The 26593-nt window shown below is 37.7% G+C and overlaps 6 protein-coding genes across 12 annotated transcripts; 2 read left to right on the top strand and 4 right to left on the bottom strand.

Annotated features, from left to right (window-relative positions):
- Positions 1–5578: 5578 nt before the first annotated feature.
- On the bottom strand, positions 5579–10027 carry yata (N-terminal kinase-like protein yata). Of its 2 annotated transcripts, none has more exons than XM_017626624.1 (11): positions 9051–10027; positions 8740–8963; positions 8344–8670; positions 7977–8277; positions 7628–7899; positions 7409–7557; positions 7178–7342; positions 6961–7106; positions 6764–6892; positions 6260–6659; positions 5579–6049 (listed from the first exon to the last, which is right to left on the bottom strand). In XM_017626624.1, the coding sequence occupies exons 1-11, from the start codon at positions 9426–9428 to the stop codon at positions 5922–5924; spliced, it is 2619 nt and encodes an 872-aa protein (XP_017482113.1). In that variant the 5' UTR covers positions 9429–10027; the 3' UTR covers positions 5579–5921. The 2 variants fall into 2 exon arrangements, with proteins under 2 accessions (XP_017482113.1, XP_017482114.1); XM_017626625.1 differs by having other exon boundaries at positions 6764–6883.
- Positions 8619–17066, top strand: Wdr24 (WD repeat domain 24). 2 transcript variants are annotated; one of them, XM_017626627.1, is made up of 11 exons: positions 8619–8677; positions 13525–13712; positions 13777–14218; positions 14280–14391; positions 14455–14543; positions 14620–14949; positions 15031–15109; positions 15201–15353; positions 15440–15931; positions 16027–16212; positions 16277–17066. In XM_017626627.1, exons 2-11 carry the CDS (start codon positions 13574–13576, stop codon positions 16631–16633), a joined length of 2379 nt encoding a protein of 792 aa, XP_017482116.1. In that variant the 5' UTR covers positions 8619–8677; positions 13525–13573; the 3' UTR covers positions 16634–17066. The 2 variants fall into 2 exon arrangements, with proteins under 2 accessions (XP_017482116.1, XP_017482115.1); XM_017626626.1 differs by lacking the exon at positions 8619–8677 and adding an exon at positions 10035–10165.
- On the bottom strand, positions 14128–18728 carry Gnpnat (glucosamine 6-phosphate N-acetyltransferase). Of its 3 annotated transcripts, none has more exons than XM_017626635.1 (6): positions 18563–18659; positions 18005–18215; positions 17821–17948; positions 17695–17756; positions 17399–17618; positions 14128–14210 (listed from the first exon to the last, which is right to left on the bottom strand). In XM_017626635.1, the coding sequence occupies exons 1-6, from the start codon at positions 18656–18658 to the stop codon at positions 14172–14174; spliced, it is 756 nt and encodes a 251-aa protein (XP_017482124.1). In that variant the 5' UTR covers position 18659; the 3' UTR covers positions 14128–14171. The 3 variants fall into 3 exon arrangements, with proteins under 3 accessions (XP_017482124.1, XP_017482125.1, XP_017482123.1); XM_017626636.1 differs by lacking the exon at positions 14128–14210 and adding an exon at positions 16751–16902 and having other exon boundaries at positions 18641–18728; XM_017626634.1 differs by lacking the exon at positions 14128–14210 and adding an exon at positions 16751–16902.
- Positions 18729–20495: 1767 nt separating this feature from the next.
- Positions 20496–21794, bottom strand: CIA30 (complex I intermediate-associated protein 30). Its single transcript, XM_017626633.1, has 3 exons — positions 21184–21794; positions 20941–21126; positions 20496–20878 (listed from the first exon to the last, which is right to left on the bottom strand). The coding sequence occupies exons 1-3, from the start codon at positions 21694–21696 to the stop codon at positions 20648–20650; spliced, it is 930 nt and encodes a 309-aa protein (XP_017482122.1). The 5' UTR covers positions 21697–21794; the 3' UTR covers positions 20496–20647.
- Positions 21795–21833: 39 nt separating this feature from the next.
- LOC108371130 (dehydrogenase/reductase SDR family protein 7-like) lies at positions 21834–23813 on the top strand. Of its 3 annotated transcripts, none has more exons than XM_017626629.1 (6): positions 21834–21895; positions 21991–22168; positions 22256–22405; positions 22464–22683; positions 22744–22989; positions 23087–23813. In XM_017626629.1, the coding sequence occupies exons 2-6, from the start codon at positions 21995–21997 to the stop codon at positions 23308–23310; spliced, it is 1014 nt and encodes a 337-aa protein (XP_017482118.1). In that variant the 5' UTR covers positions 21834–21895; positions 21991–21994; the 3' UTR covers positions 23311–23813. The 3 variants fall into 3 exon arrangements, with proteins under 3 accessions (XP_017482118.1, XP_017482117.1, XP_017482120.1); XM_017626628.1 differs by having other exon boundaries at positions 21857–21934; XM_017626631.1 differs by having other exon boundaries at positions 21894–22168; positions 22256–22399.
- On the bottom strand, positions 23813–25569 carry LOC108371131 (probable cardiolipin synthase (CMP-forming)). The gene is made up of 6 exons (XM_017626632.1): positions 25516–25569; positions 25380–25453; positions 24584–25231; positions 24302–24517; positions 24099–24234; positions 23813–24036 (listed from the first exon to the last, which is right to left on the bottom strand). Exons 3-6 carry the CDS (start codon positions 25118–25120, stop codon positions 23915–23917), a joined length of 1011 nt encoding a protein of 336 aa, XP_017482121.1. The 5' UTR covers positions 25121–25231; positions 25380–25453; positions 25516–25569; the 3' UTR covers positions 23813–23914.
- Positions 25570–26593: the final 1024 nt, after the last annotated feature.

Raw genomic sequence — 26593 nt, 5'->3', positions numbered from 1 at the left:
AAAAGGGCGGACGATGACGAACAAATATTAAAAGGCTTTGAAGCTTTCGAGGGAACTATGAAAGCTATCTCCCAGTTAAATCGCGAGCTCTTTAACGACATAGGAATACGCGGCTATCACTGAATCCATCGCAGTCCAAGGCTTCGTGAGATCTGTGAAAAATCGTCCACTAGGACTTAGCGCTCAAGAGTCTGTCTACACTCGGGATGAGCAACTGGAAACAGAAAGATAAATGGTTGTAATGCCGAATAAGAAGAAAACTTGGCGGAGTTGAGTGCCACTCTATAATTTTCACTGAGCCTCCTGCTCTCCAAAGTGGCGAGAAGTCCAGAGTAGCTACTCACAACTTGTAGACTAAACCGAACATATCGGAGTATTGTGATCATACTGGCCATCGCTCGATAAGCGGAACGTGAAATATTTTTTTTGCGCGAAAACTTGCCTACCAGAAACGGAAACACATATAACGATTTTTATACAGGATGTAAAGAACCATTCCTTCGAGAGGTTGTATAGCTTAGACATCGCGTTCTAATATGGGCCTTTTGGAGTTCACACTCTTGAAGTTTAACCTATGTATGTTTGAAAAACTGAAAACTCAGATTCGCAACGATTGGGCTCTACATGGTAAATATCCCTGCAGAAAAATTGTGATAATTTATTCCACCGTTTCAGTCGATAGATGAAAATCGTGCCTTTACTATAACTACTTTGGTGATGCAGGGTTATTAAGTCATTTTGGTTTACATCCAACAATTGTTAACTCATTCGAACAAAGCCGACTGAACAGCAAAGGTACGACGCCAGCGAAATTAAAAAAAAAAAAACGATAACTTAACAATCACGTCACTCGAATTTAAGCAGTATACTCTGGCAGCTGTCTTCGACATAGAAGGAGCATTTATTAATGTTCTGGTAGACACAATCCAAAAATCCATCAACGAGCTGGACGTCGAAGTGTCTATAAATCCATGGCTAATAGCGATGCTTCGCAGCAGAACGATTTCAGTTGAACTTGGAAGCTACACGCTAAAAAGGAAAGTTAGTAGGGGAACTCACTAGCGTGAAGTGATATCTGTTGTTGTTGTAACATCATACAAATTCCTAAAAGTTTTAGGGAGTGTTGCTGGAGAGGCAGTCTTGGCCAAATATAAATCTGGACCATTCCGGTTACGTAGATCCGACTGTCGTGGAGTGATCTCTCCAATTTTATGGCTAAGCACCATCAATTCAATACTACTCAAGCTCAACCACGGGGCAGTATAAGAAGACTTGGCTACGCTGATGATGCAGTGATTTTCGTAACCGGGTTGTGGAACTTTAGCCGAACTATGCCGTTATGCTGAGCAATGTGATCTCAAAGCGAACCCAGAGAAAACAAAATTAATGTTCTTTACGGCCAGACGTAAAGTTCCTAGCTTTGAGTTACCAAATCTGAAGGAACAAAATCTACGATTATTCAAACAAGCAAAGTATCTGAGAGTCATATTAGATCTTAAGCTTAGTTGGAAAATAAATATTGCAGAGAGAGAGTAAAGAAAGCGAGAATTACAACGAATTCTGTAGAAGCTGCAGAGACGTAAACGAGTGGGAAACAGTTGAGCACCTTCTTTGTAAATGTCCAGCTATAATGAGGAACCTAACCTAACAATCACGCGAAGAACTTGAATTATATTATATCAGATTATCATAGCCTGGCCCCAAAAGTTTCTATCAGCCCGATTCTGAATACACCCGAGAAAGAAATCCTCCAATAACACTGTACAACAGGCAAAAAATTCACCGGGGGTTTCTCAACGGTTCCTAAAGCTTTTGGGTCCGCTAAATCCGGATCTGAAGTCAGAATTTTCGATTCTTTCTTTCTTTCGATTCTGTAGAAAAAAGTTGTGTATTCTTTTTAAAATCATTGAACAAGTGTAACTAAAGATTTTTGTGGTCAAGAAATCACAATCTAATATAACTATATCAATATAAATTTATTGCTACGCAAAAAACGTATTTGGAACAATTTTTATTTGGTTGGTAAAAAACAACAAAAACCTACAATCAGCTGAGGTATAAGTATTAGCTATTTTGGTGAATATCACTTCAACATCATCAGACTTTTTCCCGAGACAAGTATTCGAACTCTCCCGCCTTGTATGTCTGCGGCAGTTGTGAGTAGTTGGTCATCAACCAAATCGGCTATCGATGCCCTGTACAAGCTGTTACAATTTGTTACTTAATATATTGCATACCTACTTCTAAAGCGAGCTAACTCAAAATTCAGAGAGGGAAATATTACTGTTTGTAGATCGTAGAGATTCAATGCAATTAATACAAAACAGGTATAACAGTAGTTTTTTAGTTAATCAGCCTCATTGCGAGAGTCGTGCCGAATGCAAGTCGTTTTTCGAGAATCGAATCGTATCGAAAATTTAGCGTCATTGCCTAAAATTCCCACTCGACTAGTGTATTAAAACGGAAAAACTTGGCAGCACTGCATAGTTTTCGACAATTTTCGTCGTTTACTTATTTCAGCACGACAGTAGACAATGCTAATGTTGTCGAGTCGTACAATTCAGCCTAATTTACGACTTACGCATTGAGGCTGAATGTATATAATCATGAAGAAACAGTTATTCGCATTAATTAGATGTAAGTCCTATGATTTGATTTATGCAAACAAAAAATCGCCATAATTTTTTTTTCCAGTTGATCGTACTTTAGATCTAGGTGTGCGATATATAAGGTAACAAATAGTAAGGTTGGGGCTTTAATAGATCATCTGAAAAGTAAATTTGTAGAGGAGTATCTAAATATCTTGATTCCAGCGCCATGTATGTTTTGGGTCCTTTTTTTTGCAGAATCACTTCTTAGAGATAGTTAATACCCGTTAATCCAGGTCGTATGATAAAAACGGTTTCCAGCGCCATCTTTCGGTACAATTTTTTGCAAAAGTATAATTTATGGTGCAGAGAATCCGACGTCGTTCGGGGTAAACAAATAAAAAAAAAAGAAAACAGTAAGAAAGATTTTCAGTTTGCCATAAATTAAAGGAGACATAAACAATTTTTCTTATTTCTTTTAACGCCTCCTTATAAACCATACTTTAAATACATAAATACTATTCGGAGCATCCGACATACATATATGTAACCATATGTCAAAGCAAAGCCTCAGAGAATACTTAATACTTTTAATGGAAGGTATGTGGACTCCTGACAGAAACACATCTTCTCCTTTGCCGCATCCAGTAATAATTCTTTCTGCAATCATATTGGAATTCACTTTCTTTAATACATTATTAAGATTAGGCGGATCAAGGTACAGAAAGAAAAATGCGCTTTAATTTTTAAATTGATATTCTCTGAACGTAGACGGCTTGCGTGGTGGGAGGTGCTACGACTTCTTGCACACTCTCATCCTTGTTTAGTTTACAATAGGGGGGCTACACTGTAATGCGATATGAAAGAGCATGCGATTGCCTATCGCACTGCATTTATCATTCCGTTTAGCTGTCTGTCTCTGAACGAACTACATCTATTGGAGGGACCACGCCCCTGGCAAAACCTCACTCTCTTTCAGTTTACTATAAACGCCACGCCCTCTTGATTTGTATACATTTTCCATAGATCTTCTCACCAAATTTCCAAGTCATGTGAGTTAGGAAGTTATAGCTGATTAAAATTTGAGCCCTGTAAGATGTTCCACGCCCCCTTAAACAAACTCATTCATATATACCTCACTATAAGCGACTACCATGGATATGTCTTCACTAAAAATTAAAAAATTCTACAATAGATATGTATGTCAACACACTAAATTTCAAAAGTCAAATTTGAGGTTATGATTCCTTGACCCCAAAAACCTTTAGTTACACTTGTTTTTATTATTTTAAAATAATACAATTTTTTTCTACAAATGCCGGTTTCTGAATATACCGCGTTCTCTACAGAAAACTTAGGGTGACCCCAAAATTGTAACTTCAGTTGCGTATTCAGCAGACCCAAAAGCTTTAGAAACCGTTGAGAAACCCTGGGGAATTTTTGAAATCTTAAATTTTGTTGTACTGTCTAATTAACCCTCAGAGAGTAGCATTTTCCCCGATAATTTGGGAGGAGGAAATTGGAACTTCGAAAAAGCTGTTTGACATTTTTTTACAGCTCAACTCCGCCATTTAACATAAAAAATACTCAGGGAATTTTTATTCATGATACGAGGAAAGGGAAAAGAGAGCATACTCCCAGGGAGTTTCTGTTCAGAATCGGCCTGTATAGGTTGCCAATCGGGCACTTAGAATGACAACCTCGTGTTAAAGTGGCCGCTCGATTTCATATATAATAACCGGAACTAAGACCGTTATGTTCCATTTGTGACCGGTAGGTGATATTGTCAAGAACCGGTACTTTCGCCTGTAGGGATCGTACATATGTAAGTACATTCATATATCTAATTTTTAACACGTGCTGCCTTATGTCGTACGGTGTAATAATGTCAACACAACTTACAAACCGAAACTGCATGTCGTCAGGGGTCTTCATCATCCTACAGCAATAGAACTTTATATATTAATACCAGTAAGGGTTCTGGCTTGTGAAAGTTCGCCGTCGAAACCAACCACCTCCTCCTCCTTTTGGTGCGATCCCGTCGAAGCAGCACGTTTCCTGGGCCTGCCGTTTGTTGAGTTTGTTGGACGACAACGATTGAAAGGCCAGTCGATTTAGGCAAAGCTGTGTAGTGCCGCTACAAGAACAACAACAGCTAATTTCAATACAAGATTTGATTGGAAGGGTCACAGGCATAGGCTGTCTTTTTAAATGCATTGATGTAAAACATCGGTACCTTATATCCGAATGGTAACTCATATCAATATCCAATAAGCGCAATCATGAAGAAAAACCATTTTTTAATAAAGTTGCGTAAATTTGATACTTATGTATAGAAATTGATTCTTTGCAATAATGCGTTTAATAAGACAACCATTTACATGCATCTGCCAGTAAGTAGTAGCTTTGGAGGCTTTGATAAAATGTCTAAAAGCCTATTAGAAAAATCCACTAACTACAAGAAGATTACGAACTTGACGATTTGTAGCAACTTTGCGCCCAAAATGCTATAAATCGTCAACTCCCTTTATGTATTACCGGTTTAGTCACACAACAGCTCTATTGTATGTAAAAACCTACGTACATACATATGTGACAGAAGTACTAAATGTGTAATTTAGTTTAATTTGAAATTCGTATCTAGCTACGTTTATTTTTATTTCGTTTTATAGTGTCTAGTTTTTAAATAGTAAAAATATTTACTCACAGTTGAAGATTGGTGCACGTAAATTTAAAAAAAGTGTTTATTTTATAAATACACAAATATTATTTTGGATGTGTTAGTGCGGCATTTGTATGCATGTGTGTATGTGTGTTAAGAGGAATTAAAATTTGCAGAAAGCATTTCCAAGTTTTTATCTGAGCTTAAACGTTACATACATATGTATATGTAAGACTATTCACTTTTATTATTTTTTTACGATTTCTTATTTTTAAATATTCATTTTTTTTTTAGAGATATGAAATAAAAATATGAAATTTTGGTTGCGTCTACATATATTTTACAGCATATTTTCTGTTTTTTTTTTTTTATATTTAATAAGTATATAAAAAAGGATACTTCAATATCTTCAGTGTGCCTATAAAGTTACAATTTTTGCTTGCGCTTTTTCTATGCATACACAATATTTGGTCTGATGCACATAGCACATACATCACGTTCTTATCCCATCACTATGCCACATATTACATATTATATTTAATATACAACGGTATACGCCAAATGCACGTGATTGGTATGTCAATCAATAATACAATACTTTCAAATATTTAAGTATGAATATTATTAAACGTACATACATCCATTCAATAAAAATAACAATAATTTACATCTTAAAGCTTTTTAGCACCCAATTTCATTGGACCACTATTACGTTGCGCTCGTCGAGCCTCCAGCTCACGTTGTCTCTGCAATTTCTTTTCCTCTCGTTTCCGACGGGCTTCATCGAGTTTGGGATTCCCTAAAAAAATATTTATTAAATGCACAATTGAGCCAGCAATTTAATTTCCTATTTACATATTTAATTTTACTAACCCGTCAGCGGTTCATCTATAGGCTCGAATTCACCATCAGCCCAANCAGTTTGGGATTCCCTAAAAAAATATTTATTAAATGCACAATTGAGCCAACAATTTATTTTCCTATTAGCTACATATTTAATTTCACTAACCCGTCAGCGGTTCATCTATAGGCTCGAATTCACCATCAGCCCAAGAATCGCTATTCCAATTTGCATTCGAATTCGTAGAGTTATTAATATGCGGCGGACTGACGTTGTTGCAATTCGTAAACCCTGTTGTTGTTGTTGCTGCTGTTAGACTAATGGATAAATTCGAGATATCTTTGGGTCGTAAGTTAAGCGCTTGCTGATTATGGCCTTTTGATGGTGATGTCGCTGTGTGTGTGTTTAGTTTCGCTAGCGGTTCGATAAGTTCGTTTAGTTGATGTTGCTGCAATTGCTGTTGATGAGGACGCGTTGTTGGCGTACCCAACTGTGCATGCGGGGAATGTGGTGATTGTCTCGAGTGCGTTGCCTGCGACTGCTCCTCTTGCTCTTCGTCCTCCTCACCCTGTAATGGTCAAAATTATATTCAGCAATTAGTGTAAAAATTTTTATTTGGAAAATCTAGCGATGATTCATGAGAAATCACTCTTTGCTCAGTGTTCAACTTACCGGTTCCTCTTCCAAGCTTCCCCACTCCTCATTATCCCAACCATCGCGCACTTCGTTGAGCGCATTTGTTGCATTCATTTGTCCATTATTTGACGTGCCAGCCATTGGACTACTAGGGTCCTGTGATGTCTAACCAAAAATAAATGATACACCATTTTAATATATATTCAAGAATATTTGCAGCCACAGTTTCTTACGTCCATTTCTCCCCAATTTTCATTATCCCAATCGTTATTTCCGTAGTCTGAAGCAGAAGCTGAAGTGTCGTTGCTCTCATGCTCCAGTGAGGTCATTGATGTGACACTTGACGTCGTCGTTGATAAACTACTGCTTGAGGGTTGCTCTGTTAGGAATATTAGTGTTGCAAAACATTTAGTATCAAAATGGGATAAAAATAACTCTAAAGATTTTTACCCAGTGAAGCTGGCTTTGAGAGATTTCGTCCTGTTAAAGGTGGACGCGGTCTGGAGGAATCACTTTGACTGCGATAAAATTTCGCTGTGACTGCAGTTACGGCCCAGCCCGCCCACGTGGCAGCTGCGTTGCCGATCGACGGTGTAGCGGTGTGTACATCAGCTTCTAAACAACAAAACCAAATATAATTTTAGTTTAAGCATTTTACCTAATATTTTTACTTTTACTAACCCATTGTCTCACGCAGACTCGGATCTTCGGATACTTTTTCTAATTTGCCCAAAAAACCACGTATCGTTTTGAAAGCTGGATCCCGCACTGTCTTCTCTGGATCAACGGTGAGCGAACACAGAGATGGGAGCACTCGGTTTGCCACTTCACTAAGTAATTTTTATATAATCCATAATTTGATAAATTTTTATTCTTTAACAATTAATTTTAAAGCCCTACCTCAGCAGGAAGTACTGTTGTGTCGCAGCCAACGCGAGTACACCGGCAATACGTGCCGGCGGAAAAGGATCACGCATCGCACGTATGAAAGCGGAGACCAGCACGCGCTGCCGTACTTGTGGATGCAAGTGAGGCGCTATTTTTCCCAAACACACTGTTGTGTTGGTGCGTATACCACCATGTTCGTCACGCGCCTGTAATCGTGCAAAATGCCGCAACACCTCGACGTTCAGATTGTTGTAGCTCAACTTAGGCGCCAAGTGAATAATGGACTAAGGATAAAATATATTACACATTTGTAAAGATTTAAAGTTTCGTGATAAAACATTTTCATATACAAATGACTTACCTTGACCGTTTGCTCACGTATAGTGGCGTTGGTATCCAAGAAGCCGTGTGACACTTGAGGAAAGATCTGATCATTTACCACCTGCGGTTGTAAGTGTGCAATAAATAAATCTAATTGCTGCAGTAGGCGCGAACGCGTCACACGATCTGTCGAAGCGAAGAGTTTCACGACACACGGTACTATGCGTTTTTGATATTCCGCTTCGTCCAACAGTTTGCCTAACTTAAACATGGGCGCCAGCACAGCCGAGCCTGCATCACCATACTCATACGCGGTAATTAGTTGCGGAAGAATTTTATGCCTAGATATGTCAATAAACATATAAATTAAGCTATTAGAAATCGTATATTTCTTTAGTTACACTTACTTGCAGACGTTTTCAGGAAAACTATCCAAATGTAAAGTTAGACCACTAAAAAATCGATTTTTCTCGGCCTTGTCTTTGATTTGTATCTCTTCAAGAAACAACAGCGTATCGACCAGGTCATTTTTAAAGAAACCACCCGGTTTGCGGCACCTGGTGATGATATCCGCTGGATTAGGTCGATTTGAAGGTGATGCGCCTACTAATTCGCAATAGAGAGATTGCAATGATTTCGGTATATTATCAATGTCCTTAAGATTCGAACGCATCTTCAATGGACCATTGAAAGACTCCCACACCAAGCACCCTAAGCCCCACATATCAACGGAACTAGAAAGTTAATAAGATAAACATAGATACATAAATATGATAAGTATGCTTTTATATTAGATAGTATACCATTTTGTAGCTGCTTTCAGTTTGCTCTGATCGTTTTTCTCTGGGGGATCGTACACTTCCAATGCAGGTGGCACTTTAAGTGGAGGCATGGGATTTCCGTCCGCTGGTGATACGTATTCCAGACTGCCTAGTTTCCATTCGCCAGACGAGTTAACAAACACAGACCATACGCACACATTGTTATGTCTGAGATTACCATCATTGTTCAGGAAAGAAAGTGCACGCTGTGAAAAAACCGCATTATGAATGTATTATTTAAAACTTTGGTTCCTACATGAATTTACAAAAAAAAAAAATACAAAAATACTTACTGTTATTTGAAAAACACCCCAAGCAAGATATAGGTCTTTTTGGGGACCGTCAGAAGCCAACTTATCAATATGTGTGCCCAATGGTTCAACCGCTTCGGTTGCCACATATAAGGTTTTGTCAGTTTCCAACGAATCCAGGTACTGAAGAATACTCGGGTGTCGCAACGTCTTTAGCCGCTTCAAAGCTGCTTTTGCCAACTCACATTTAGCATCCGAACCACTTCGTATATCATATACAAATACCGAGACTTCCTCCTGTGTGCCCTTGCGTTTCGCTTTGTGTAATGTCCAAATCGAGCGTGATTCAAAGCCGGGCACCTGTTCGCCAATGTCATAAGGAAAGTCTTTGGTTGAGTCGCGCGAGAAGAACGACCACATTTTCGATCGACGGCTGAATATTTTGTTGATGTTGTCGGGCACAGTGTGTCACACAAAAAATGGGGAATTCAGGAAAAGCACGTAAAAGTCCGAGCAGCTTGTAAATTATTTGATTAATTACAAGTGGTATTTCGTGCAAATTATTCACAGTTTATATCAAATTTGGTGTGCCAGCTGTCTGCTTGCAATATCGCTTGAAAATTTTTATTATCCGTTTTACCACCCCGCACGTCTTGACATTAACCAACAAGCGTACCACCCCACCAACACTTTTCCAGTGTGGTTTAATGAAGTATGTCCAACAATTTCCCTTTCACTTTTCACTATTTAAACCCCTCCTCCAGCGAATTATTTGCTATCCTCACGCTCTGCTTTCGTTCTATACACAATTCCAGTAGTATCAGCAACAATTTTTCACAATTAAAAACTATACCAAATATTTTTAGTTTCCCAATAACTCGCTATTATTGGATATGGGTTTTTCTTATAATCTTTAACTAGTCATTGGCTATATTTTGAGGACTTTAAGCACTTTTAACCGATTTTTAACTTTTCTCCTGACGTAGCGATATGATTTTAATTTCGTTTTAATCTTCTTTCTTCTAGAGCTGGGATACTATCGATAGTATCGATTTTATTATTTCGATGTTTTTGAAAACTATCGATATCGTTTCTAGCGAAACTTCTCGGGTTGGCTTTCCTTAATGGCCGTTCGTTAAAGGGGCGGTGGGCGAAAGGTAAGTGGGCGTGACACCTCTAACCCTCCTTTTTGGAGAGGGAATGACCGCCATTGACAAACATGCAACCCCCGACTACCTAGGTCCCTTATGGTTCCCTAGGGACCCCTTAGAAAAATTGCCAATAATCACAATTTTCATTTGCGTTTATTCGCTTGAAAAATGTTTAATATTCATTTGCACAATACATTTTTATATACACACTTTTATATTCAAGACATTTTTATAAAACACCCAGTAACCAGTTTACAACACAGAAAGGGAATTCTAGTTACCTCATCCTTTCCCAAGGTTACATCACTGGGGCGGTAGGTCCAGTTAGGTCACACAGAAAGGAGAATTCTACGTAGTAAGGGTTATAATCCCTAAGCGTGACCGAAGGCCGCCTATGCAGAAAGGAATTATACGCAAAAATACTGTGGACGCAAGTAAAAATTGCGATTTTTGGCCATTTTTCTAAGGGGTCCGTAGGGAACCATAGGGGGCCTAGGTGCTCCGGAGTTGCAGTTTTGTCAATGGCGGTTCAGTTTTTTTATGTTTTGTACAACTTTTATAAGAAATTAGTAGACAGTAATAAACAAAAAAATAGTCCAAACTGCTAAAAATGTCGTGGTGCTATTATTTTGACCAGTACTTTATTCGTTTTCTTATAATATGGTAAAATAGTAATAATTTCATTTATCCGGATTTTAAGATGCGCCTCCGTATTTGATCTCAGTTGAACTTTCATAAGCATGTCAGTTTAAACGAATATCTTTTGTTTTGTAGTATTAGAAATGTATTATTATAGCCAATTTCTCTTCTGTGCTCTTCAAAACGGACAAACAAAATCCGAATTTAAATTTTCCATATAAAAAATAAATTCAGATTTTGCCTGTCGCTGTTCAAGTGGATGCAAGTGTATGTACATAAGTATTTATAATTCAGACGCATAAATCAATAAGTTTATTTTATTATTATAAGAAGTTCTTTTTGATGCACTCAAATTTAAACAAATTTATATAATCTCTTTAATTTACAAAGTAATTTATAAATTTTATAAATTTATTAATTGTCTAATTTTCAAGCAATTCTGCATTTAAATTCAATACCTCTCACGACGATAGTACTATCGATACTATCGATGTTTTCAACTATCGTTTCGAAACCTATCGAGTAGCGGTACTATCGTTAGTATCCCAGTTCTATTTTCTTCTTCGTAGTTATCTGTTGAGAAAGCTTTCTGAAGAGAAACGTCAAAATAGTTCCACCCTGTACTTCCGGTAGTGCAATGAAATGATTTCCGGTAGTGCATTCCAGAAAAATTACCCCATTCGCGATTGACAGCGTTGAAATTTGCCTAACCTGGACGTTACACGATCGAGAATTTACTTTCAAGTTGCAATATACTCATTTTTACTAAGCCGTCGCACTTTTAGAACTTGAACATCGGATTTATTGTTCTGTTCCCGTACTCCAAGATTTGCAGATTTCGCAGCATTTACAGGAAAGGCTGTTTCCCATTGACTAAATCTGACTACTTCGGACTAATGAGAGCCACTCTCACTGTGTGTTGCTCTCTCATTTTTGCTGTCATTTCCGAGTTAAGGAACGCTTTTTGGACTAAATCTGACTACTTCGGACTTTTTCTGACTATTTTTTGGAGATAAGGAACGCTCCTATTGTTGTTCTGATTTATGAGATTCTGTCCTTTTGTTACCCAGACACGAGATTTTTTTTTCCAGCGGCGTGAATGAATGCATGGTAAAATTTTTTATGAGTTATTCAAGGTTATTATCATGTGTATGCCCTGTATGCTGCTCTCAAGAAAACGGTAAAGAAAAAATTAGGTTTGTTCGTCGAAAATCCAGCAAGAATTATCCAACACTCAAAATATCAGAGAGTAAGAAAAAATTCTCTCAAATTCTCTCTCATGTTGAGAAACTTGCAAATTTCTGCACGAACGCAAATTTGCAGGAATTTGCAAGTTTCGCTGCCAGCTGGCGTCCACGGTTGCATTTCAAACATAAAAAATTTTTATAGAATTTTTAAAATTCTTTCGGATGGCCAAAAACAGGATATACATGTATATTTCTTGTTGTTCTGACTTTCTTTAACATACATTTCAATTTCTTCATCGTACTAGCTGTCGGGTTTCTTAAATCGACTCTGGTTGCAATTGCATTCCGATTGCGAATACCATTTTTTTCAGCCGAATTAAGTTCAAATCATTGGAATTAACTAAATTAATTATATCAACAATTATTTACTTCCTTTTTTCATAAAAAAATCGCTCGTGTTTATAAATTTTTAAATTTAACGAACTAATTTATTCAAATTATTGTAGACAAAAATGCAACCATGCGCCACAACCACAGTTTTTCGTGTTTGCAAATTCTTGCTGGCAAAATTTTTTCCAGCAAGAATTTGCAACTTCTCTCCAAGAGAACTGTCACTTTGCTCTCACAATTTTTGAGTGTTGGATAATTTTTTGGTCTGCACGAACGCGATTTGGGCAAAAATCGTGATAATTCGTACAAATTTTTTGCTCGACGAACAAACCTATTGCCTGTTGCCTCACACTTTTCTCAAGAAATAATGGAACGGGCATATCGTTGCCTTAATATAGAAAGGCCCTATCTGACATCGTCGCTGATTTACAAAACGTCGTAACTAACTAAAAATCGAAAATTTACGTTTTAATTGATTATGATGCATTTGATCGAATTATGTGGCCTCACATCGTTTTATGCAATAAAAGATTTTAGTTAGTTACGGCTTTGTGCATTTCAGCGACGATGTGAGATAGGGCCTTTCTATATTAAGGCAACGATATATTTCTGTTGCAAAAATGGGTTGCCTTGTGCTTTTTTTTACAAAAAACTTTAGAAACCCGTAGTAGAAATCGTAGCTAATTCCTTAAGAACAGCGTACTGGTTCAAAAGGAAATTTGACTCATGAAAATTTCTTAGCCATTTTATGTACGTCATTTTATATGGAATTTTTTAAGTTGAAATTATTTTTTGAAAGCGATTTGCATAATTTTCGTTGCAGTTACACCTTACAATTTTTATTTTCGAAAGTGATTTCTGCAAATCCGCAAAAAGGAATTTCTCGCTGTTTACACGGGAAAGTAAACTTTCGATTTCGCGTTTGGAAGCGAAACGCGTAGCAAAAGCTTATGTATTGCCACATTTAACCGCACCTTTACTTTGAAAAGTAGCTTTCGGAAATTGTTTGATGTGTCACTTTTCATAACTACTTCCACTTGCCACGTCTAACAGCTACTTTATTGAGTAGTTTTTTTTTGCTGGAGAATGCGAATCTGCAGCTGATTAGAAACATCTGTTTTGTTTCATTCCTTTATTTATTCTTATCAGTTTATTTATCGTCTTGAGAAAATCCCAGGAAGGATTGTATTCAGTGAAAATGCAGAAATTTCAGGACTCGCGGGATCGCGTGGTCGAGGATGCTAGCACTATATCGATGCGTATTTGCCAAGAGGGACATGCAAATGCCCTTGCTCTTAATAGAGAATGCAATCAAATAGCTGTTGCGGGCAGAAGTCGTAAGTAAAATAGGACCTTTTTTCTGGTTTAAACTCCTTATTAAGAGTATGTTTGTTTAACTAGTTTTAAAGGTATTCGCCATTTATAGCGATGGCTTTACGGAAGTTTGCAATATGCGTGGTGGCAAAAATCAAAATCTCAGCTACTCGTCTAACGATGTGGCATGGAGTTCGTTGGATAGTAATATATTGGCCACGGCTGCGACGAACGGCGTTGTTTCTGTATGGGATCTAAGTCGTTTTGGCCAGAAGAAACAACTTCATGTTTATAATGAGCACGAACGCACAGCACACACAGTTGCCTTCGACATACACGATCCTCACATACTTGTTTCTGGTTCGCAAGATGGTACTATTAAACAATTCGATATTCGCAACGACAAGTCATCGTATACTTACTATAGTAATTCAGAATCGGTGCGTGATGTTAAATTCAGTCCACATACACAATATGTTATTTCAGCGGTTTCGGAGAATGGCACGGTGCAGTTGTGGGACCTGCGAAAGTATAAACTATGATAAATACTTCATTTGGACTATTAATATTTCTTGTATTATTATTTACAGAGGGGACAAAAGTATTTTACAATTTACTGCGCATAGTGGGCCAATTTATACGTGTGACTGGCACCCGACCAAAAACTGGCTGGCCACCGGCAGCCGCGATAAACAAATCAAAGTAAACGCTTGATAAGAATTTATTTGAAATAGTTTCCAATTTGTTTCTTGTATATTAATGCAGGTTTGGAATATGGATGGTAAGGCTTCCCTAGAGCATACAATACATACGATTGCCGTGGTGGGCCGAGTTAAATGGCGTCCTGACCGAACGTGAGTAAAAACATGGTCTCGGTTTCCTACTGATCGTTTTTCTTCAATGTTTTTTTTCTTATCGGCATACATTCAGCTATCATATAGCAAGCTGTGCACTGGTAGTTGATTACAGCATACATATCTGGGACATCCGACGACCCTATATACCATTTGCCTCATTCAATGATCACACAAATGTTACCACAGGCATCGCTTGGAAGGGTGATAACTCTCAGCTCCTACTCTCGACCAGCAAAGATTCAACTATTTATAGGCACGCATTTAAAGACGCAGCTCGCCCTGCACTAAAAGCAAACGCACAAGGTGCCAGTTTAGGATATCGCGGAGATATATCATATGCGCGGAAAATCAAAGCATCGCAAACAGAGCCAATCATGCATGGTTCTAAAATGAACTCTATAACGTAAGTTCCATCTTTTACCCCATTTCGAAGGTATAATAACTCAAAAATGTTTAAATGCTCTTCATTTGGTACTCATGGCAGTCGGCAAAGATCCAGCAACTCAGAAGAGCAATTTCATTTAGCACAGTCGGATGTGTGCCAGTTTATTCTAAAGCCATCGGTAAATATATTTAAATTAAGCTATTAACTACTATAGATATGTAAGCGTACTTATGTGCATTTGATCTCTCCACTTGCTTACTTCACTTCAGTATACAGGCTACTCGGCAAAAGAGGAAGTTACACACTTGAAGGAACACGAGTGTTTCATTGGTTGTGCAAAGGAACTTATTTTGAGTAGTAGAAAGTTATCAGATATTTGCGAACACAATAGTAGTGTTACAAAAAAATATGGCAAACATAATGTAAGCATTTTATTTTAGTTTTCTATAAATATTTATTAAAACTTTGCCTCGTAAAAAAAAACTTGTAAAAATTACTCTTTCTGTAGGCAACTACTTTGTGGAATTTCATCAAAGTTTTATATGGCAGTAGCGAATTCAGCAAGCAGAAGTATGAGATACACCGCAACTCATTCTCGAATCAGAAAAGTGTGCAATCTTCACGCCGTCCCACACAAATAGCTAACGCACACGAAGTACTGCAATGGGACCGTAATGAGCACAATGACAACAATAACAATGATGACGCTGTAGACACGGTCGCCCAACTGGAAATTGATTCGTCTAGCGGTGTTGTTGGTGTAGGTGTGGGAAGCGGTAAACAAAACTACCCACCTTTTGGTTCTGTGATACTCTCCGAAACGCAAATACTTAACGAAATAACGTTTGATAACTTTGAGCTGCTACGTGAGGGCTTTATATATGTAGGACCACCAGACTTCTCCAAAATGCAATCGCACCAAGAAACACCACTACATCATGACGTGCAGGCGGCACGCCCTCAATTGGATTTAAAAGCCGAATGCAAGGAGACTTCCCCGGTTTGTGTCTTAAAATTTAATCAAAATCTAAACTAGTCCGATTTTTTATGTATAAGTTGCGGTTTAATAATTCCTTATTCTCGATTTACTCGCAGCCACCCAACATGCCAAGTGTTCTAAAGCTTTCAAATGCGCCTGCCATTCCTATTTGGGAGCCCCATCAATTCGTTGCCGAATCAATTATGCTGCAAGGCGATGTTGGTGACGTACAATCTGCCATTTCTATACTCATCGCCATGGGTGAGGCGCGTAAACTACTTCAAATCGATGACGTACTTATTGTATGTAGTATATTGAAGTCGTACCTGTGTTTAAATAATGCAAATGCATATCCACAAATTTCAGGAAATGTGGTTCCAAACATACATTGATCAGTTGCATCGCTATCAACTGTGGAATGAGGCATGCAAAGTTGTTAACCTGTCGTGGCTGCGCTCGGTACGAGAGTTGAATCAACAATCCACTTCTGTGCACACGAATTGTAGTGAGTGCGGGCGTCCGTTAGGCGGCAGCGTAGGCTGGTTCTGCCAAAAATGCAAGTCCATGCAGTCATCCAAGTGCAGTGTTTGTGGTCTGATCGTGCGTGGCCTTTATGCCTGGTGTCAAGGCTGCTCACATGGTGGCCATTTGGAACATATTATGGATTATTTCGCCAATCATTTTAAATGTCCCAAATGCGGTCACCTATGCGAATATAATTAGTGTGTTCCGGTAAGAGATTAGTAGTAAGTACATATGTATGTTTAAGTTAGAAAATGTCTCTAGCGCAGGTACTTACAAGTTTTTCACCAAAAGCAAGGTTAAATAATACACACAAACTTACTTAAAGTATGTAAAATACATTTTTATATGCATCTACTTAGATACATAAGAATATTTCAACAGCAGCAAAATTAAAATGTTTAGCTATTTTTTGCATTTACAGTTAGCTATTTTATAAACGTACTTTTAAAGGGCAAAATTACTACTACCTTTTTGTGCCAGCCGCGTTTGCAAGAAAAAAATCAAAATCAAATCAAACGGTTAAACTAAACACATACATATTTGCATTGTATGCATGAACAAGTAGACGTAATAAGAATTTAAATGAAGAAAAAATAAAAATAAGTACTTTTCTATTGTATGTCTTGCCTGATGCCACTGTCTTTAAATGAAACGAAATGTATAACATCAGTACAAGGCACCACCTACCAGCACCGCCCACAAAACGCACAAGGGAATTATTCGCAGTTTGTTAACGTGTGAAATAATTCCCTTCAGCAGCGAGCGTTTTGTAATTCAACCGAAATTTAAAATGCTTGCAACCTAAAAAGAACAAAAATTCGAATATAAGCTTGTGAAAAACATAAACTTTTTATATACAGCACATTTGTTCCTTTTGCAATTAATCAACGTTGCATACATTTATAGTTTCGATTTAATGGCGGTACTGGTGGCTAATTGTCAAGAAGCAAAATCGAGGCTCACAGTTTGGCTGGTGTTGTTGATGTCGTTATCAACAAGTGCTGTGTTATTGTGCCGTACTGCCGCAGGTCCCTCATCGTATCGTATTGTCATTGAATTAGAGTTTCCAGGAATGAGTACATAGCCCAGAGACTCATAGAATTTAATTAGTTTATCCTTGCAATCTAGTGACATTTTATAGCAGCCGAGATGCTGAGCCAACAAGCTGACAGTTACCACAATACTAAATCGCAAAATGAGAAAACCAAGCAAAATCCCTTAAATGTTAGAGGTAAGTACATGAAATTGCAGAAACTCACAGTTTGCCTAGCTGTTTGCCACGATATGTATCATTGACAACCACATCCTCAAGACGGCCGCGCTGCAAATCGAGAAGTTGACAAATAATTTAGCATTGCGATACCTAATTTCAGCTATCAACTTACAATGGCACAATTATGTATGAATTTTCGTTCAACAACCAAGGAAGCTGCACCGATTATTTCATTTTTGCGCGTATCTTCGATTACAGTGACGTAATAATCGCCACTGGCCTTCATCTGTGAGAAACGAGCTAGACAAAAACTCAAATATTAATCAAAAAATATTGCTAAACACGAGTTAACATACTCAAAAACTGCGTCCGTGTGACATGTCCCACATCGGTAAGTTGCGAAAGCAATTGTAGAAATCCACGGTCATAATCACCGTCTTTTAGTGGACGCACCTTAAGCCAGTTTTCGCCGGGATATGCTGCCGAAATGAATGGCTCGAATTTGGCCGGACTTTGATGGAAGTTCAATTGCAGCAAAATGTTGGGATCATAGAGGTAAGTCTCTTCCTGCAAAAAGATACCTTATTTAACTGCTATTTAATCAAGTTTATATTTATATATTTGGTTTCAAGGTTACGCGCATATGAATACATATAAAAGTGTATAGTCGATGTAGCAGGTACCACACTATCTGTATTCTCTTTAGCTTTATCTGTAGTATTTTATCTTAATGAATTCAATATTACCTTACAAAAGAGGACAGGTGGCTTTAAAGTTTTGGCCCTGCTTACATATGTGCATGTATGTATGTATGTATACTCCTTTTTATGCGTATGTAAACATTTTCTGTAATTTTTTCTACAACTTATGAAGAACGATTTTGCTTTTAATAAATATGCATGTTTCACTTGTACCTTAATTTGTAGTTTTCTAGATTTATTATGTTTTAAATTAACTTTTATTTTAAGCATTCCCTTGATATTTACTCGTACCTCTGAGCAGCGCACCATTGTCTATCAAACTCGTTTAAAACAGCTTCCGCAAAACTTTTAAAGGTGATGTCTTCTTAATAGCTGATTGTTTTTATGTTTTTTTCTTTTCTTTTTGAAACAATCTGATGCTGCCAACGCAGCAATGGGTGAAAGAAGAATGATATGCTTTAGTTGACAATGTCGCTATCGAATGTCGGCAGTTTATGAATTCGGAGCTGGCTTTAACAGCGTGTCGTAGTCTTTGCCTTAGTTGAGGTGGAAATCAGGTTTGATTTCCCCTCTCTGTTTTAATGAAACGACATACATACATTTAACTTTTATCTGCCCATATGCGTTTAGAATAAACTTGGCTATTCTCCAGCATGCCTTTCGGTTGAGCAACAGATTTTTCATTATCTGTACTAGTTTCTTTCAGAAATGCAACCGGTTTTCATTGTTGAAGATAATATTCTTGAACAGGAAACAATGTAGGAGATAAAACCAGCTCGGGTCTATTATAATGTATTGTACATATCCGTATGTATGTGCTTGTTGTATGGACAGTAGCCAATTTGAATGTTCTATCTTCTTGATAATAGGATTATTGAATACATACGTGCACACACTTACTTTCTACGTATGTAATAAGATGTGTTAATAAAAATGAAGAAAACAGTTTTGGTAATCCCAATAGCCAAACATACAAAAAAATGGTTACTAAATTATCCAAAATTGTTTTTTTTATTCTTAAAACTGGTCTTGTTACCGTATTNGTATTGTACATATCCATATGTATGTGCTTGTTGTATGGATAGTAGCCAATTTGAATGTTCTATCTTCTTGATAATAGGATTATTGAATACATACGTGCACACACTTACTTTCTACGTATGTAATAAGATGTGTTAATAAAAATGAAGAAAACAGTTTTGGTAATCCCAATAGCCAAACATACAAAAAAATGGTTACTAAATTATCCAAAATTGTTTAGTTTATTTACTAATTTGTATGTTCAAGCATAGTGTGTACATGGTGAATTTGTTAATTGTTAATACTGCTTTCATTAAAATCTACTAAAGCAAGAATTATACGTAACCAATTTTTCTGGGAGTGTCTACTTACACGCGCAACGGTAACGGTAATTTTTACCGAGGATCTACGGTAATTTTTAGCAGGATCTACCGTAAAAGTTACCGTGGCGCGTGTGTGTGGACACTGCCAATTTTTTTTGTTCTTAAAACTGGTCTAAAATTTGATACTCAATGCAGCCAGTTTAAAGTAGTTTTGTAATTTAACGTTGAAATACGCCAACAAAACTGTGGAAAGCAAAGGCCGCCCACAAAGGCCCCCACCTGCACAGCTATTAGCTAACGTTATTGATTTCAATCCCACCTTCAACATGCCAAAGCCGTTAACATGTCGTTTATAAATAGTTTTCAAGGTTTGCGTAAACACATTTCATGGCAATAGCTTAAACTCTACATGCTTCCTCCACTTGCCTAAGGAGCACCTGTTAGGCGAAGTCCCAGCTGTATAACCTGTAGGTATATGACTGCGAGTATACTTACCATGGTGTCTTCTCCCACAGATCGAGCCGCGTCGTCAAACGTTCCACGTGATCTGCACTTTATCACAAACAGTAACAGCCAGCTCAAATCGACACTTGCCACGGAACAACTAAATCGCTTATGTTTGTAATGTTGCGCAAATATTTATCGTTCCTTTGCAAAGTGAAAGCAAAACGGCGAAAAAAATTTAAAACAAAAATAAATAAGAATTTTGATGTGATGCAAAAATTTGAAATGTAAACAAAAAGGCAGGGTTGCTACGAGGGGTATCAAATTTAGGTGCCATTAAGGAGTGTATAAACTTTCGAAAACACATAAATAAATTGTGGATTACAAGTTTTTATTTATTTCATTAAAATGACTACCTCGAATAACCAAGTTAACTTGTAAATTAAATTTTTCTAAATAAATTAGATAGTAACGTTTTATATGCTTCCTAATATTAAACACTCTTATCTCCTTAAGTCGCAACGATGTATTTATCGGTTTTGTACATTTCATAGGCAAATTCTTCACGACGATTCGGGTCGAATTCTAACCCAATATATTCGATTTCTAATTTGAAGGGGCCATCCATGTTGTTTTTCGCTCCTACCGAGAGCCCAAAGTGCGTGACACGATCTAAACGAATCGGACCTTGCTTGTCCTGAATGCGACCTTTTGAAGATAGGAAGAACTTTGAAAAAGGAATCTGTAATGATATGGTAAACCATGTATATACATATGGAAAATAGTATGATCCGTTTTCATCACCTTCACGATTTGCCAATGTGGGCCACCGCGAGTAAATAGTACAAAATGATATACATCATTCCATTGCAGGTCGAAGTATCCTTCAGTATGAAGATTAATTAGGTAGTTACGGCCATCGCCACGTATTTTCATGACTAAGGTATTATACTGTGTCCAGTCGTATGTTGACTCACGTTTAAAAGAGCGCTATAAATATGTTTCTTTCAATACACATGTCTCCCAGTTCTTTAGAACATTTCTTACCCGCACTCGTTTTGTTCGTATATTCGCGTAGCCAGTTCGTTTCACTATACCATCCTTCACGTGCTCCGAATTGACATCACCATGGAAAAGCCCTGCTCCCGCTGCACTTAATTCCAGCTTCGCCATACTTTTACCTTCCCTATGATCGGCATCCGTTGTTACAACCCATTTGTCCAGCGCATTTTCGTCTTTGAAATTGAACACTACATCTATCTCGCCTGGCCGATATACAAGTATGGGATCACTCTCGAATTTCTCCTTCATTTCTTCTTTCCATAGCTGTACTTCTTCCCGCAGCTCACGAAATCCATCAACTATCAGCTGCTTCCGAGATGGCAGTGTCACCTCTGTTTTATAACCAGATTTTTTCTCTTTTTCCCAGAAGGTTGACCGTATGGCACTTGTGTGTATGAAATGTCGATCGCTAACACTCTTTAAGGAACGTAATGATTGATATGCTGAGCCTAGTGTGCTAATTGCATGTCGACGTGTATTTAGCAGCAGGACACTCATTTTCCTGCCTCTACCAATTAAATCCACCTGACTTTGGCCAATTTATCACTTCCCAAGCACTTCGCATAACCGCAGTAAACTTTCTCTTCCACAACATGCCAAAATCAGCTGTTTAAAAAAAGCGAATGACACTTCAAAACAAAATGATAACAAAATAGACGCGAATAACATTTAAAATATAATAAAAGAATTGTTGTAGGTGTGTATGCAGAATTATAAGGAGCTGTGGTTCTAAATTGAAAGAGCAAAGTGCATTAGATAATTAAAAAAATAATCAAACAGTTGAAATTACAGAACGATGACTTTAGACGAAGGGGAAAAATGTGCAGCTCCAGGAAGCAACGGTGGGGATTGGAGTTCGTTGTATTTAATTTTAGGAGCGGTTTTAATGCCAATTGCGCTGCCCTTCGTCGTCTTGGAGTGCTGTTACCGTCTCAGAGTTAAAAAGTGCCGAAATGAATTAGCAGGAAAGGTAATTCTATCACTATAGTCATCCATGATTCATAATATTTTTTATAGCTCTAGTCATGCATCCATGCTTTCATTCTTAATCCCATAGGTAGTATTGATTACGGGCGCCAGCTCCGGTTTGGGCGAAGCTTTGGCACACACTTTTTACAAAGCCGGCTGCAAAGTAATATTAGCTGCACGTCGTGTTGAAGAATTGGAGCGCGTTAAGAAGGATTTATTAGCATTAGATGCGGTAATTGTACGCTCTGTACTTGTAAGTTTTCTTCTGAATATTCTCTTTCACTCTATTCAAACAGAGCTCTGTGACATATCCACCAGTTATTTTGTCGTTGGACTTGGCCGAGCTAAAAGACATACCCGACTTTGCACGTAAAGCACTTAGCGTACATAACAAAATTGACATACTTATTAATAACGGTGGTATTAGTGTTCGTGCAACGGTTGGTTCTTCCGCTCTGGATGTTGATTTGAAAGTAATGGTAGTAAATTACTTTGGCTCAGTAGCGATTACAAAAGGTTAACTATTTGATACATTAACTATTCATTTGAAAAAAGTACATATATTCTTCCGTACAGCTATACTACCTTCGATGCTGAAACAAAAGAGTGGGCATATCTGCTTTATAAGTTCGGTACAAGGAAAATTTGCTCTGCCCTATCGTTCGGCCTATTCAGCTTCTAAACATGCTCTACAAGCTTTTTCCGACTCGTTGAGGTCTGAGGTAGTTGATAAGGGGGTACAGGTGACATGCATTAGTCCAGGATATATACGAACACAATTATCTGTGAATGCGCTAACAGGCAGTGGCAAAACTTATGGAAGTATGTAATATGGTTGTGTACTTATTTGCCAGTTTTATATATTTCCGATGTTGAAAGTGTATGTATATGTATGTACGTCTGCGATTCTTACTTTCAGAAATGGATAAAACTACTGCATCCGGTATGCTACCAGAAAAGGTAGCTGATCGTATTTTGAATGCTATTGTTGGTAAGGAAAAAGATGTAATGATTTCCGATTCGCAAGCAAAATTAGCATATTATGCTCGTTATTTATTTCCTTCGCTATATTTTTGGATAATTGGTAACCGAGCAAGGAAATTGGAAAAGGCTGAAGCTGCAGAGCAGAAGAAAGGAAAGTGAATTCGAACGTGAAAACAATGCAAACCACGTTCATGGGGAATTTGTTTTGCAGAATCTTACAACGTGAAGAGTTAATAATTTCTATCATCAACTTCACAATAAAACACCGATTTTATTCATTATTTTCCTGCTCAAAAATAACGAACAATACCTGTTGCGTGGTAAATGTGTATTTCTTTGGAGCATGGTAATAAATTGAAAATAAAAGTATTTAAATAAAAATTTCAACTTCATTTAATTTAAAAATTGATTTATAGTTCGATATAATGGAAATCATTTGAGTGTGGCCTTTAGTTTTTCTTAAAAAGGAAATAAAATTATCACATTGATGACGCATGAGTCTACAAAGTGAAATAAATAGAATAAACGGAAAACATTTTAAATTATTAACATTAATTAAAGCTTGCCAGTTCAATTCAACAGGGCACTACGATTTTAATAGCGCAATTAAAATAATTATTAAAGTTAAAAACCCTTTGCAATATTTTATAAGGCATGGTAGCAAAACTTTTTGTTAAATTTTGGTGTTTTTGGTTATCTTCATAAAAATAGTATATGAAAATATATATAACTACATGTATCCGCTTGGCAATGTTCGATACATCTACAAATTATTCCTTTGCTTTGTGATAATCTTAAATGTATTTTTGTTCAGTATATAACTGAGAGCGGCAGCCACAGTTGTAGCACCAGTCAAATACCAGAGCCCATGCAGCACGGGATGGTCTGCAATAGAAAAGTCGTCTGCATTAGCAAAACTAGTTCGGATATTTAAAGTTATCGCTTACCGATATAATTCCATATTGGAGCTCCCAAGCTGATACCAATAGTAGCTAATTGCACTCCGGTATTGATCTTACTAATGAGCGTGGGTTCCAATTGGGCAGTTACATAAGTAGCATCAAAGTAGCGAGTAAAAGTTTTCTGTTGACCATCGTTAAAATGCATCACCAAGTTTATAAGTACAAAATAAATAAAAGTTTTTACTCACTGGTGGTGGCAAACTGATGTACCGTATGACAAAGCCTGCGGCGAGTAGGAAGACATCGCGAAAGAGTACAGTGCCAGCCAGCCACCACGGCAACAACTCGCCCACACCCATTGATATGACTAACGATCCAATAAGCAATTTATCAGCCATTGGATCTAGGAACGATCCCGCCTTGCTTGCTTGATTTGGCCACCTTCTAGCAATTTGACCATCCAACTTTAAAGAGATTAAATTAATTTATTGAAACGCAATTTTATATAAAAACAAAATATTTGTGCTTACCAAATCCGTGATACCCGCTACCACCAGTAATCCCATAGCCAGTCGAAAATCCTGTTGCACTATAACATATCCAATGTAAGGTGACAAAAAAGCTCTTCCTACAGTCAGCATATTCGGTATAGTCAATATATTTTCACGCTCAATGACCTCTTCCATTCTTTCGCGTACGCGCTCTTGCACTTTGTGCCGCGCACCACGTATATCTTCCACCAGCACATTCTTTCGTTCAATAAAACTTTCACACTTTTTGTCTATCACATCCTGCAATATATGGCGGCCCTGCAATGTTCTTAAATGCAATGATTTCTTCTTTGTATCGGCATACTGACGCAATCTCGCGATATCCCAATTACGGTGCTGATTAAAATCCAGAAATGAGATTCGTATGAAGCCTGTTGCGGCTGCATAACGATTCAAACAGTTTACACCATTTGCGGGCGGCCCAGCTGTGCTTAAGCCGATTACCAAATCTGTAAGATTCTTACTCAGGCCATTACGAGTGCATTGCACTTGACGGAAGATTGTAGCGGGTAGCATCTTCTCAAATCGGGAGCAGTGTAATCGTTGGACGAATTGCTAGAATCCGGTGTGTTAAAGTTTTACAGCTGTATGCAATTAGCAGACGTCGATTTGCTAGCGTTGATTGCACTAATTAATGACATAGAAACACAATTGTGATTATTGAATGTGCACGAGGTTTTTTACGAGTAAAAATAAATTCTAGGCACAGCAATGTAACGTTAGACCCGGCACGTCCCTGACCACAGCCACATTGATAGCGATTGTGTGCACTTACCATTGGCTTTGCTGCTCCGCTCTGCTGCACGAACTCCAAATATCCAAAAAAAAATCTGCGATTAATAAATTTAGCTACAGACAAAAAACAAATAAACAAAAAATAACAAAACTTTATATTTTTCGACAGCACTCACCCCTGCCAATGCGCGATAAGGACGGTTGTTTTTTCATACCCTTCTTTAACTTGCCAAAATCAGCTGTTTTTTGTTTTGCTTTTGCGCGAATCGGTTAGAGACTTAAGGCGGACCTCCATAGCATGCGTATAGCCACGCGCGCTACTGACATTAGTTGCGTTCCAGATAACTTCGTGGAAAACCTGTAAAACTGTCAAATAACAAAATTACTCTTTGAAAGAGAGGAGCGAGAGCGAAACAATAAAGGTGACCTGGAACGCGAAAAACCACTTTTCATGTAACTACTTCGATTTTTTTTTTAAATGTGAAGTGCCATGGAGACGATCAAATATCTTTATCAACCGTCTCGCGTTATGCTTGACAAAAAACAAGTGCACTTGCCTTCTGATCGTCGTGGTGAGCAAGTGCGCGGACCAGAAAAATAAATTGTTTGTTTAATTGACGAGTTTATTTGAACGTTTGCGGGCCAATCTCATACATATGCAATGCTTGACGTATTTATTTGATTGTCTCCGTGGCGCTTAAGGTTTTTTTGTTTACAAATGCAACCCTGCCTGTCGTTTGACACTTTTCATGAACTTGCAGGATGAAAAACTTCGGACTAAAACCTGCAACTTCTGACTGAGAGGGAGAGCAAGTTACTCTCACAAAAGTGGTTTGACGTACATGTTTTGTTTGGCACCTGGAACGCTTTCCTGCAAAAAAACGTGAGCACCTGGAACGCAACTATTTACGCATAGAAGTAAAAACTCATACAATCGTTACGTTTACGGAATTTATGCTTGAAATACAATACCGGCGAACGGCAAACTTCGCCGAATTGCGCGATGCTGTCGTTCACCGTTCGCCCAGCTATTTCGCCTACTTAAACAGAATTATAGCGATAGCGAAAACAGCTGATCCCATTTGGTCGCCTTTATAATTTGGGTGACCATATTTGGAAAAAACTAAATCATATTTAGAAATGAGGAAATGATAACAAATATAAATGTAAAACAAAGAAAGATTATTATAAATAATTTGTTTCAAGCCAGATTTAACGAATCCACAACTATATTTTTCAAACAACAAAAAAAAA

This window comes from Rhagoletis zephyria, unplaced genomic scaffold (assembly GCF_001687245.7).
Source record: "Rhagoletis zephyria isolate East Lansing unplaced genomic scaffold, Rhagoletis_zephyria_1.1 Rzeph_scaffold_04721, whole genome shotgun sequence".
Lineage (NCBI taxonomy): Eukaryota > Metazoa > Arthropoda > Insecta > Diptera > Tephritidae > Rhagoletis > Rhagoletis zephyria.
This window is presented reverse-complemented; position numbering and strand designations above follow the sequence as displayed.